This window comes from Elephantulus edwardii, unplaced genomic scaffold (assembly GCF_000299155.1).
Source record: "Elephantulus edwardii isolate Elephantulus edwardi_28Jun2011 unplaced genomic scaffold, EleEdw1.0 scaffold00442, whole genome shotgun sequence".
Taxonomy (NCBI): domain Eukaryota; kingdom Metazoa; phylum Chordata; class Mammalia; order Macroscelidea; family Macroscelididae; genus Elephantulus; species Elephantulus edwardii.
Window position 1 is genome coordinate 473612 of NW_006400192.1, and position 14874 is coordinate 488485.

At 36.4% G+C, this 14874-nt stretch overlaps 1 protein-coding gene across 1 annotated transcript in view; it reads left to right on the plus strand.

Moving 5' to 3' along the window:
- The window catches only part of GNRHR (gonadotropin-releasing hormone receptor), an 18017-nt gene that overhangs the window by 1080 nt on the left and 2063 nt on the right, over nt 1–14874 (plus strand). Inside the window, exon 2 of the mRNA XM_006902720.1 lies at nt 11192–11411. Within this exon, the coding sequence (XP_006902782.1) occupies nt 11192–11411 (220 nt within the window). The remainder of the gene's footprint in view (nt 1–11191; nt 11412–14874) is intronic.

Genomic DNA, 14874 nt, shown 5'->3' on the forward strand with positions numbered 1-14874 from the left:
TTTTTTTTATAAATGTAGAGAATGCATACTTCATATGATTTTTATAATGCTCATATGAATAATGTATTAAATACGCCTAATATAATCTCTAGCACACAGTAAATACTTCCAAATCTCAAGATTTACCTCTTTCTCACTCTTCCATTTGTTTTAATTTTATCTGGCTGATATGAATTAAATAGTTAATTAAAAGAATTTTTAAGACATAAGTGTAATTTACATAGGTAGAAAGTATTTTTACAACTTGTCTTATTAGGCTTTCTTGGCTAGAAACTACAAATTATATTAGGCTATGGAGTTTACAATATGGCAATGGCAACCAGTTTCAAGTGATAAGATCCCATATGTGTCAGAATAGAACTATGCCACATAGGCTGTCAATGGCTGAGTTTTTATAAGCATATTTCCATGCCTTTCTTGTAAGATAGCTTTGAATGTATTCAAATTTACAATCTTTCAGGTAACAGCTGGGTTCATTAATTGTTTGCACCACTCAGGTATTCACAGTACAGTTTGGGTAGTCTGTAAGTGGATGGAACTTAATATGGAGAAAAAGAGTTAAAACTTGGACTTTTGGAAATTTTATTATTTCCCTGACGTTGGCTTGATTTTTGTCAGAGATAGGCTAGACTGTGGCAATCTGTTCACAAATTTATATGGCTGCTTATATAACCACAGACCTACTTCTGAGACAGCTCTCCAGAGTACCTTGTCAGATTAAGTTACCTACAGAATCTGACTTTTCAGCATTTATTGCTCAGAGGAAAAAGAAAAACAAATTTTAGTAAGCAGTAAAGACTATTTAATAAAAGATGAACAAGATGTTTCCATTATTGCAAACACACTATATGGTACATCCAGGATACAAGAATATACAGACATTAAAACCAGAACTAAACAAGATTGTGCAAAAACTTAGTCCTAGAAACAGATATTTATATATTCTGAACTGACCAGATGGCTAAAGAAGCTATCACCATCTGCCACACAGTATAAAACACTAGAAAGCTGAAACCAAATTTTCTCACTAATTCCTCACTTAACTTCTTTATAGGGAAAGAGGAATATTCTATAAATTTAACTATTTCTCATTTTATGGTCTTGGGAAAATAACTATTAGCCAGCTTGTATCTTAGTGGTCCATTATAAAGGTCATGAGAAAGAGGTAGGAAAAACTAGAATGCTTTATTTCCTTAGCAAAAAGCATAGTTTAATTACTCTCACAGGGCCTGTACATGCAATAGTAGCTTTAGCAGTTGCCACCTGAAATGAGGCTCTTTAAGCCTCTACTTAAGTTCTTGAAATTTTCCACTTTGTTTCTTGATAGTGTGGGTATTGTTCAGAGAAGATAGTTAAGCACAAGTTACATTCCTAACACTGAATCAATGATCCTTTCAGTGATAAAATAAACAATATAAATGTTTAAGAAAATGTAATTCAATTGTGGAGGTAAAAATTATACAAAATTAATACAAGGAAGGTTTTAAGTTAAAGTCAGGATAAATTGAGATTTTAAGACTGAATTATATTTGTTGTTTTGCATACTGTTGAGTCAGAACTGACCCATAGCTGACCCTCCAGTGGGTTTTCAGAGGCAGTTAATGGCTCAGGAGGGGACTGTCCATAATTCTCCCACGGAGCAACTGGTGGCCTTGAACTGAGTGCCTTCTGGATTGCAGCACAGCTTCTTGCCACTAGACCACCTGAACTGGGCAAATAATAGCACAAATAATTTACAAATAATTTTCACCAATGCTGAAAAGTAATTATCTTGAGAATGGTTAAAATAGCTTTGAGTGTTGGGAACAGTGAGAAACAGTTTGCAATTAGCTTCTAGTCTTAAATTTGCAGGGTCAGACTTTTCCAATAGCTCCACAGAAGAAATCAACAAATTGTTTCCATAAAAAAATATAGGCAGAAAAATCACATGGGAATGTTCTACTCTGTAACATATTGAGTTGGATTCTTAGATCTCATTGTTGTTGTTAGGTGCCATGGAGTCAAGTACAACTCATAGCAACCCTATGAACAACAGACCCAAACCCTGTCCTATCATTTGCCATTCTCATAATTTCTGACGTATTTCAGCTTATTCCTGAAATCATTGTGTCAGTCCATCTGGTTAAGAGTTTTCTTCTCTTTCACTGATGCTCTCTCACTGATATCTCTCTCCAAGGAAGAGCCTCCCCAAGCAACATGCCCAAAGCTTCACCATCTTTGTCTCCAGGAAGCACTCTGGTTGTACCTTCTCTAAGACCTTTGTTCTTTTGGCAGTCCATTAAATACTCAGTACTCTTATCAAACACTACTACTTAAAGTTATCAATTCTTCTTCTGTCATCATTATTCACTGACCAACTTTCAGGTGCACAGTAAGTGACTGAAAAGACCATAGCATGAATCAGGCACACTTAAGTCTTCAAACTGATATTACTGGTCCTTGTGACTGCTTATAGACTTTACCAATACAATATTCTCCTGATCTCCTAGCTGCTGGTACCAAGGGTTTTGATTGTGGATCCAAATAAGATGAAAAAAGTTGACAATTCAATCTTTTCTCCATCTATCATAACGTTGCCTAAAGGTCTATTGGTGAGAATTTTTGCTTTCTTGATGTTGAGATGCAATCCACTGAAGGCTGTATTGTTTGATCTTTTGTGGCAAGTATTTCAAGTCCTTCTCACTTTCCACAAGCAATGTTGTATCATCTGCATAATGCAGGTTCTTTATTCTTCTTCTGATCCTGAGGCTACATTCTTCTGCATAGAGTCTAGCTTTTTAAATTACTTGCTCAGCATATAGATGCAATATGTATGGAGAGAGGATACAACCCTGATGCACACCTTCTTTAGTTGTAAACCATGTGGTGTTCCATTGCACAACTGCCCTTGTTCTAGGCACAGGTTTTGTATGAGCACAATTAACTGTTCTAGGATCCCCATTTTTCTCATAATTACCATAATTTGTTGTGACCCACAGTCAAATGCCTTTGCACAGTCAATAAAGAACAGATAGAAATTCTTCTTGTATCCTTTGCTTTCAGCCAAGACCCATTGATACCCCTTATGCCACAACCTTCTCTAAACCTAGATAATTTTAAATTCTTTTTAGCAACATTTTGCATGTATGTGATATTAATTATATTGTTTGATAATTTCCACATTCTGTTGGATCATCTTTCTTGGGAATGATAAAAAAAAATCCCTTCCAGTCAGTTGGTCAGGCACCTGTCCTCCAAATTTCCTGGGATAGAATAGTTGAGCACATGTAAGGTTTGCATCTATCGGTTAGTTGAAACATATCAAGTGGTTTCCTATAGATTCCTGGGGCCTTATTTTTTTTTCTAATGCCTTCAGTGCAAATTGAAATTCTTCCTTTATGTACATTGTCTCTTGATCATATGGTACTTCCAGAAATATTTCAGTGTTAGTAAATTTTTTTGGTACAGTGATTCTGTGTAGTATGGATTCTTCCATCTTTTGTGATGCTTCTTAAATCACTCAAGATTTTATGATTAGCATCTCTAAGTATTGCTACTCGAGGCTTCAATTTGTTTTTCAGTTTTTTTAAATTTGAGAAAGGCTAAGCAAATTCTCCAATCCCACCTGTCTGCATGTTCCATTGTAATACTTTGCTTTGTCTTCTCAAGCTGCCCTTTGTAATTTTCTGTTAGGTCTTTTACTTCAACATTTCTTTCCTTTGTTTTGGCTTTTGGATCCTCTAGTGTCATTTTCAGAGTGTCTCTTTTAACATTCATTTGTGGTTTTTTTTTTCTTTGCCCTTTGTCTTTGTAATGACCTTTTGCTCTCTGCAAGGATGATATCCAGATGTCATCACACAACCTATCTGGTCTTTGATCACTAGTGTTCAATGCTTCACACCTATTCTTAAGATGATTTTGAAATTCAAATGAATAGGCTCAAGATCATATTTTGGTTCTTGTGAACTTGTTTTCATTTCCTTCATCCTCAATTTGAATTTGCATATGAGTAATTGATGGTCTGTTCCATAGTCAGCACCAGTCCTGGTTTTAATTGCTGATATTGAGCTTCTCCAATGATTCCTTCCACAGAAGTAGTCAATCTGATTCCTGTGCTGTCAATTAGATGAAGTCCATGTATAAAAAATGGTTGTTGGTATTTGAGATGAATAAATAACTGAATATGCAAATTTGAACATTCTACTTCTAGCCTAATTTCTGTCACTAATTCCATACTTTGAGCCCACCATTCCTCCTTCTTTGTTGCCAATTTTTGCATTTCAGTCACCAATTATCATTAATGCATTTTGACTATATGCTTGGTTAGTTTCAGTTGACAAAAATCTGGTAAAAATCTTCAATTTCTCTTATTTAGCTTTAGCTGTTAGTGCATATATATGAATAATAGTTGTATTAACAGTTTTTCCTTGTATGTATACAGATAGTATTGTATCACAACATTTACTTCAGGCATTAATTTGAAATGGCTTTTTTTTGCCTATGAATGTAACACAATTATTCCTCAATTTTTTATTCCTGTCATAGCATCCCATGTGATTTAATGTAGCACAGTAACTTTCAAGTTTTTAACTAGTATTAAATGTTTTAAACATCCTATGGAAGCCCCAAAAAGTGAAATGAATATAAATGGAATTTCTCCAGTTGAAATAAACACAAATGAGGCCCAGTCCTCTCCCTGGTCTTTCATTTGCTCTTTACTCAGTCTATTTGAAGACCTCAGAAATTCCTCCAACAAAGTTTGAAAACTGGTAACATAATGGAAGTGATATTAGTATTGAATTTAAACAAAATTAGATTCAAATTCTGCAGTCTTTTATAAGCTATGTAAGCATATGTGAAGGGTAATTAGAAAAAATTTATTTTAAAGAAAATTATAAATAAAATCCTCCAGAAAAACTCTATGTATAACTGTGCAGTTAATGTTCATGTCTTTCCATCTTTCCTTTTTTATCTTTTCTTATTCCATATTGAGTTTTTTATGAAAAGAAAAAGGGGTAGGAAAATATGAGTATGAAAATAGATGGCCTTTTAAGAAACAGCAAATAAAAATGCTTCTATAAAATTTCCCAAATTACTATATTCATTCTTACTGATAAATTTGGTCAGCCAGCTCCCTAGTTACAAAACTAACCTACTCACCTTGAAGGCTATACATACCAGAGTGTAATATTTCAAGTCATGGAGGTATAGTTTTCAAAAGTAGGATTAAAATGAAAGAAAGAGAAAAGGCAAAAACACACCTGGAGGGTAAATCTAATTAAAAACCATCTGTGCTTATGCTGGTAACTACATGTTGAAAAGTGAAGAGAAAATATTTCCTAGATTAGGTGTTCCCATATCTAATTGAAAACGGTTTTCATGGAGTGTCATCTGAAACTACACAAATTCTAAAGAAGCAGATATGAGCAGAAAGAACTCATATTGCAAGCTTATCTGTATTAATATGGAGTATTACCTCTTAAATGCTATAGTTAACCCAAGCCTATTGGCAAGATACATGAGTCACTCTCTTAAATCTTTAGTGTACTGATGCATGGTCTAAAGAAGTGTGGAGGCTTGCCTTGAATTTACAGGGCTAGTATGCACTTCTGAACTTGGCAAGTAATGCAAACTTAATAAATATTTGTTACCTGGGTACAATATAGTAGGCATTGTGCTAGAACATAGTAGCAATATATTTGTTATTATAGTTGCATATTATAGAGTCAGAACCAAACCATAGCTGACCCTTCAGTGGGTTTCAGAGGCAATTAATCATACAGGAGGAGGTTGCCCGTCCTTCTCCCGCAGAGCAGCTAGTGGCCTCAAACTACAGTATAATAAAATAATGACAACAATGATGATAAATAATAGTTACTGAGAATAGTGGTTAAGAGGCTGTGCTGCAATCCCAAAGGCAGGCAGTTTGAAACTACCAGCTGCTCCATGGGAGAAAAATGGGCAATCTTTCTGCAGTTTACTGCCTCTAACAACCAGCTGTAGGGTCAGCTAAGAGTCGATTCTGACTCAACAGCACACAACAGCAAATGTGCCAGAAATTGAAATGCAGGTTTGATGAATTATATAATCCAACAACCTCACAAATTATGTGTAATAATCTAATTTTATACATTAAAAACAAGTAATGCTAAGAATGTTATGTAATAAGTACAAATATCCACATATCTAGTTAACTCAACAGATCCTTTAACGGCTGTATTATAGCACAGTATTTTCTTTTTTTGCCTTTAGGATGCTGAGGAAAGAAAATTTAAAAAAATAGTTTATGTTGAAATATATGTATAAGAAGCATTAAGAAAAACACATACTAGAAAAATTCACAGTTAAATGAATATGTATGCGCAGTTATAAGTTTGAAGTCTCAGGTTTTTAAATATAATAACAAGTAAGACCTATTTTGATGGCCTTGTGGCAAGAAGCTGCCCTGAAATCCCACAGGCATGAGGTTCAAGGCCATCAGCTGCTCCGTGGGGAAAGGAGGGCAATCTCCTCTCATGTGATTAACCGCCTCTGAAAACCCACCAGAGGGTCAGCTATGGGTCAGTTCCAACTCTATGGTACACAACAACAACTGTAAATAATAGGGAGCTCTGGTGGCCTAGAGTTAAGAAGCTGCACTGTAATTCCAAAGGCATATGGTTCAAATCTGCCCAGTGGGAGACAGATGGACAATCTCCTCCTATGTGATTTCCTGCCTCTGAAAACCTGCTGAAGGGTCAACTATGAGTCGGTTCTGATTTGACAACATGCAACAGCAACAACTGTATATATGCAATAGCTATACCCCACCAACCACACTGTGTTTACAGATATGATGTTGGACACTATGTCAGTGATATTTAAAAAAATTAGTAGGGTCATCAATTATGGACAGGTTCCAGCAGAGTTTCCACACAAGACATAGATCTACTTCTGAAAATTGGCCAATAGACATCACATAGACCAGCAGAAAATTACCTAACCCACTTGCTTTGGTCATGTCATCAGAAGGAATCAATTGCTGAAGGACAGTACTGTGTTTGGGAAGCAGATGACCAATGAAAATGGGAGATTATTGGAGAGGTAGACTGTGGCACAATGGCTGCAATAAAAGACTCAAGATATGCCGGTAATTGTGAGAATGATTTAAGACCGGGCAATATTTTAGTCTGTGTTGTTGTTATTGATTGCCTTCAAGTCGAACACAACTCATAGCAACTCTATGAACAAAAGGCCTGAAGCCCAAAGATTCCGTGAGGCAATGACAGCAGCTAAAAACAGCACCTATGTGCTAGGCATTATTCTGAGTGTTTTTACATGTATTGAAGTGCTAATCAAAAGGTCATCAGTTCAAACCTATGAGACACTCTTAGGGAAAAAGAGAAGGTAGTTTTATCCAGTAAAATTTATAACCTCTGAAACCAATGGAGGGTCATCATAAATTGGAATCAACCTGGACAACAAAAGATTTGGTTTACATGACTAACTAATTAATTCTCATGACAGTTCCTAGAAATAGATACTATTATTATCTCTGTAGACTAGCAAACTGAAGCACATCACCTGAAAACAATTACCTAAGGAAAACAACAGAAATTGTGGGAATTAGGGTAAGGGAATGGTTAAGTATAATATTCTAAGAAGAAATTAGTATCACAGTTGATTGTGAAGAAGGAAGATAGAAGAATGCTCTAGGCTATGGTGAAATAAAGCAACAAAAACACTAAAGAGATCTGGGAAAGATAAAAGAGAAGCATAAAAAAAAGCATAGCCCAAGGAAGAGGGGGAAAAAAATAATTGGAAAGAAAGTAGATTTTACAGGGAATATCTGCTGTCAAGGACCTCATTAAAGTTCCAAAGAGCAAGGATACTGTTTTGACTGTGGTGTGTCTGACTCTACATTAATTTAAATTAAGATTGCCTCAGAATTTAAAACAATTTTGAGCCAAATCAAAACAAATTCATTTATTTTGAATTTCATTCTATCTCACTTTATATGACTTATTGATGTCAGATAGATTTGTCTAAAAGCAGATAATACCAGAAAGCTGTTTAATTGTGATTTATTGGCTATGAAAAGGCAGTCAACTTTATGGATTATAATAATTTATGGATAATATTAAATAGAATGGTATGGTGTAGTGTGTTTATTTTTAAAAATGTCTTTTCTGACCATTGGCAGAAATTATTGGATAGGAATATGAAATAGGGTGCATATAAACAATTGATGATGGAAGGGATTAGTTTTCCCATCTCACTGAGTTTAAATTAAGCGGGTTTAGCAACAGAAGATAAGACTCTCACTGCCAGCAATGAAGAAGAAGCAGCACAGAATACAAAATGCATTCTTGGGGCCTGAGATTTCTGTGCCAACCAAACTGGGACATACATCAAGGCAGCAACAGCCTCAGGGGAGAACCAGAGACTAGCATTTGATAAAATTTACTTGGGTCTCCTGCCTCATGGAGTCAGAGTCAGAGACTATCACCCAAGTTTGGCTGAGGACTGAGGTATGAAGGTGCATTGCAAACCCAAAGGCATATGGTAAGAGGTAACCAGCTGCTCCATGGGAGAAGGATGGGCAATCTCTTTCTGTGTGATTAATTGATTGTCTCTGAAAACCCACTGGAGGGATGGGTCGGTTCTGACCTGACAGTACACAACAAACAGCAATACAGCTTTGTCACACTAACCTAAACTATGAGGCTAAAGGCCAAAGGACCCCAAACAAATTGAGAAGCAGACTTGACTGAGGAATTCTTTCCTGTTGCCCTTCAAATATGTATCTATGAGATCTGTGTGGTCATCGCAATGAATTTCATACTCCGTAGTAGAGCAGAGAAGGAAATGGCACAGCACAGGACAGGGTTCACGTATGTTGTTCATAGGGTCATTATGAGTCATATTTGACTTGATGGCACCTAAAACCAAAAATCAACAGTAGAACAGTACAATCAATGTTGGAATTAGTAGAAGTAGGAACAGAAAGTTTAAGGTTGTATCTGACTTTATGGAAAATGGCTTTGTATTGTGGATGTGGCTGATGGAAAAATTGCCCCCTTTGTGATGTTAAAAGAGCTCAGCTGTGGAATGTATCCATATGGCCAACACATTTTTTTTTCAAAACTAGAACTCCAAAACAAATCATCAGCGTATTTAATTATGCTCATGCAAAACCTGTGTATAGATGAACACACAGTTCTTAAAATAGAACAAGAGGATATTACATTATTTAAAATCAGGAAGTGTGTGCATGAGGGTTGGATCCTTTCTCGACACATACTGATTATGTGTGTTGAGCAAATTATTTCAGAACTAGACTAAGAAAAATGTGACATCAGGATTGTAGGAAGATTCATTATTGCCCACTTGCTTGCAGGTTTGACTAGCAGATATAGCACCAGAGGATGAGCCTTCCTACAGGAAATCACAAAGGAGAAGAAACAGTTGCAAACAGACTCTAATTTAGACTGGATCATGGAATGTGAAAAGAATGCAGGAAAATTTAAGACTATTAAAGAAATGGAGCACAGAAACATTGATATACTAGACATTGACAAAATGAAATAGATTGGCATGGAACATTTTGAATCAGACAATCAGATGATCCACTATGCTGGAAATGAAAAGGTGAGAAAAACAGAGTCACATCCATGAACCAACAACCAGAGCCAAAGAGGAGATAGATGACTTCTACCGACTGTTGCAGTTGGAAATCAATCAAATATGCAAGCAGGATGCACTACTAATAATGGGTGACTGGAATGCAGAAGTTGGGAATGGAGAAGGATCAGTAGTAGGAAAACATGGACTTGGTGACAGAAATGAAGGCTGGAGATAGAATGATAGCATTCTGTACAACGAATGATTTATTAATCTCAAATATCTTTTATAAAGAAACATACTATACACATAGACCTCACTCGAGAGCCTACACAGGAATCAGAATGCTTACATATGTGCAAAAAATCAATGGAAAACTCTTCTGGTATTCTTTACTTTCAGCCAGAATCCATCTAACATCAGCAATAATACCCCTGGTGCCACAGCTTCTTCTAAATCCTGCCTGAACTTCTGGCAGTTCTCTATCTATGTACTGTTCTAGTTGTTTTTGAATGATCTTCAGCCGTATTTGTATGGTGATAATGAGAGTAAGTTACTTTGATTTCATTGAAAGTCCAGTGTAAACTGTTTGGCCATTGTTTTATTTTCTTAGCACTTAAGAGTAAACTGGTTAGCAGTTTTAATTTAGTTAACAGCTGTGGGCTGGAAGCCTCTTCTTTAAGCAATCAGGATCTGGTGGGCAGGCCTTTGTATTTAAAAATCAATTGAGTCCTGCCTAAGAGACTCCAATTTGGAGCAGTTGGATTCTGCTGGGTAGCTTGTTTTAATTTAATTGAAAGTCTGGTGCAAACTGTTTGGGTGTTTTTTATTTTGTTAACAATCAAGAGTAAGCTGGCTGGCAGTTTTTAGTTAACAATCAGTTGTGGGTGGAAAGCCTCTTATTTAAGCAATCAGATCTGGTGGGTAGGCCTTTTGTATTTAAAAGTCAGTTGGTGTTAATTGTCTTTGGGGAGAACATTGTTCTAAGTGACACAGCACTTATCTGTCAGTTTACTGTACTGAGATACCTTGGTGTTGCTCTGCTGCTGAAACCTGTGCCACTGGGATTACTCACTGGGAACAGGTTTTAATAGAATTCTCTAATTAAGACAGACTAGGAAGCAGGATGGGCCAGCTACTTCTTAAATAACAGGCCTTTGAAAACTCTATGAACCCTAAAGGAATGAGGGGAATGAGGGTATTTATAGTAGTGTAGTGGTAGAGCCCAGAAAGGAAGGCAGTTGAAAGTAGTAAAAACAGCAAGCATCATTTAATAATTGGAACATGGAATGCACATAGCTTCAATGTTGGAAAACTTGGAAATTGTTAAAAATGAAATGGAACATGACCAATATTGTTGTTGTGTTGTTGTTATGTGCCGTCGAGTTGCCTGCGACTCATAGCGACCCTATGAACAACAGCCCTAAACTCCGCTCTGTCCTATGCCAATCGCACTGTCTCCAACACTCCCATCCCAATTATCCCAGTCACTGAATCAATACACCTCATAGAGGGCCTTCCTCTCCTGCGCCGGAAAATATGTGAAGAGGCATTAAAAAAATCATTTGCAAAAATAACATAATCTTTTTTTTTTAATTTTCCCATTCAGTTATACCTCTTCAGAATGTTTTATGTTGCAGACAGCTCTGGACATAGAAATGTTTTCTCTCAATGTGTAACACACTGCAGCTTTCCACAATGGTGGCATCAAGCCTTTTACAACTTTTTCACCTTCAGCTGCCTCTTCATCATCCCTCTGTTCATCATGTTGATCTGCAACGTTAAAATCATCTTTACCTTGACACAGCAACTTCATCAGAATCCCAACAGTACGTATTTATTTGTTTTCGTCACAATTGTACTTTTTTAACAGTTAACACGAAAGTTGAGTGGCACTTAATGCATATTAGGTATTGTTTTAAGAAATTAATATATTTTAACTTATTTAATATTCAAAACCATCACATGTGATGTATACTTTTCTTCTTTCCAATTTACAGATGTTGTTAGGCAACACAGAAGTGACTCTAAGTCATTGTGAACCTATGTACCAAAAAGCAAAATCATGCTTGATCCTGAATCATCCTCACAAAAGTCTATTTTAAAATCAATCACTGTGTCAATCTATCTCCTTCAGCGCCTTCCTCTTTTCACTGTCTCATTACTTTACCAAGTCCTTCTCCAGGGACTAGAGCCCTTCCTGATAGCATGTCCAAAGTATGTAATATTAACTTTTGGCCATCCTCTATTCTAAGGAGCATTCAGGCCACTCTTCTTATAAGACAGATTTGTTTGTTCATTCGGTAATCAATGATATGTTATATGTTCATTGATAATACTACAATTCAATATTTTAGATACTTTAAAAAAATTTCCTTATTCATTGCTCCATTTTCACATGCATATAATGAAGCAATTGAAAAATACCTTGACTTGGATCAAGTGTACCATAGACATCAAGTTGACATTCTTGCTTTTAAGCACTTTTAAGAGGTCCTTGAAACAAATTTACTCATTTTATTATGTCTTTTTACTTCTTGATTGCTTCCTCAGATGTTGCTTGTGGAACTAAGTAAAATGAAATCCTTGGTTACTTCTGTAGTTTCTGCATTTATCATGATATTGTTTCTTGGTCTAAATATAAGAATTTCTGTTTTCTTCATGTTGAGGTGTGACCTATACTGAAGGCAATAGTCTTTGAGTTTCACAAGTAATTTTCTGCTATTATAAATTTTTATTATATAATTAAAGACAAAAAGAGCAATTACTTCATTTACTTAAGATAAATAAACACTAGTAAACTGTTAAACCTAGATCATATTGAAATCAAAACCCAATTGATGTCAAGTTAAATTTTATTCATTTTGGCTCCCATATGTGAGAACAGAACTGTACAGTGTTTTTACTAGCTGATTTGTCAAAAGTCGTTTGCCTCACCTTCTTCCGAAGACATCTCTAGGACAACTTGAACTCTCAACTTTTTAGTTAGCAGCATAGTACAGTAACCATATGCACTACTCACTCTTTAAAAAGCACTTCATTTCCAAAATATAAAAACCCAACAGGCTAAATTCTAGCCAATAGATTTGTTTAAGCTCTGGTGGTCTAGTGGCAAGAAGCTATGCTACAATCTTGAAGGTATGTGGTTTAGGGTCACCAGCTGCTCTACAGGAGAATGGGAAATCTCCTTTAGTGTGATTAATTGCCTCTGAAAACACGCCAGAGGGTCAGTTATGGATCAGTTCGGTGGCTACAGTACACAACAACATCATCATTCTGTTCCATCGTCAAATTTCTTAAATCTGCACAACACAAACTATGGACATTGTAATGTTGTATAAGTTAGGTCTCTTTTGCTTCTGTAATTAGGTACATTTCTAAAACCTAAAATTTATAACTTTATGAAGGAAGCATGCATATAGTGGTATGACAATATCATAGTATATAAGTTATACCTGATAGAGTTTAATAGGGTTGTTGTTGTTGTTGTTATGTGCCGTCGAGTCACCTGGGACTCATAGCGATGCTATGTACAACAGCCCTAAACTCCGCTCTGTTCTGTGCCAATCGCACTGTCTCTGACACTCCCATCCCAATTATCCCAGTCACTGAATCAATCCACCTCATAGAGGGCCTTCCTCTCCTGCGCCGTCCCTCCACCCTCCCAAGCATGATGTCCCTCTCCAAGGACCGGTCTCTCCTCACTACATGTCCGAAGTAAGTTAGACGGAGCCTCAGAATCCTTGCCTCCAAGGAGCCACCCGGTTTAACCCTCTCCAGGACAAATCTATTTGTTTTCCTAGCAGTCCATGGTATTCTCAGTACTCTTCTCCAGCACCACAGCTCAAAGGCATCAGTTCTCCTTCTATCCTCCTTGGTCATTGTCCAACTCTCTGATGCATAACAGGTGATTGCGAAGACCATGGCCTGTATCAGACGCACCTTAGTCTCCAGAGAGACACCACTGCTCTTCAGCACTTTGGAGAGGTCCCTAACAGCAGACTTTCCCATGGCAATGTGCCTTTTAATTTCCTGGCTGCTGGTGCCAAGACTGTTGACTATGGAGCCAAGCAAACTAAAGCTGTGTACAATCTCAATCTCTTGTTATCTCTTAAATTGCTCACTCAGCAAGTATTTTCAAAAGGAAATAAATATGATGATGATCTATAAAATATACTTGAGCAGTTTTCAGCCTGCCACAACAAAGTACTGGAAATGCTCAATAAAATATATTGCAAACCAATTTGCCTTCAAATCATTATTTTATTAAGGTTATCTAAGGGTAAATGGGGAATAATAAGATAAATCCCAAATGATGATTAAAAAAACAAGCCATGCAGAAGCAGAAAAACAAAAAATCAATCAGATAGGAGTAGTCAAATATGTAACTAAATCTATTAATTTAATCTTGTATTTAAACAGTATATACTGACCACTCATTACTATTGGAAACAGTGCTATGTGAGGCTATCATAGTACCTAAGACAAGCCTAGTAGCCAGCCTACTGCTGTGGGGTTCACAATTTAGTTGAAATACTAAGCAGTAAGCAAAAAACAAATACCATTGAATCAGTCCTGACATACAGTGAGCCCACATGTTAAAGAATTCTTTTTCAGGGGATTTTTCAAGGCTGTGATTTTTGGAAGTAGAATGGTAGGACTTTCTTTCCAGGATGGGTTTTAATGGCCAACCTCTCAGTGAGTAGTTAAATGCTTTACCATTTTGCTACCCAAAGAGTTGTTGATTGCCATTGAGTTGAGCACAACTCATAGTGACCTATGAACAAAAGGCCTGATGCCCTGCTGTAACTACTGACATTTATCAAAGTTCATAGGGTTTCCAGAGGTATGTTATTTAGGAAGTGGATGCCACTCCTGCTTCCAAAAACCAAAGAGTACTAGGTGGCAAACTATAGCTCAGTAATCAATTGTGATGATATTTCGAAAGAGAGCTTGAAGCACACGTTGTAGACTTTTTTTTTTCAGATTTATCTACTATACTAAACCACGATGCCTTTCCTCTCAACTCCACAGAGATGACTTTTAAAATATATCTACTTGTAAGAAGAGTGGTGGGCACACTTTTATCTATATATGATCCTTACTATATTTAATGGTAGGACTAATCATATAATGAACACAATTGCTTCATCAACTGATAGGAGCTTAATTTTTAATTACTATTAGTTCATATTAGTGACAGCCTTTTTAACAAATGGTGTTGGCAAAATTGGAAAAATATCTGCAAAAGACTCAAGCAAGACCCACACCTCACTCCATACACAAAAACCA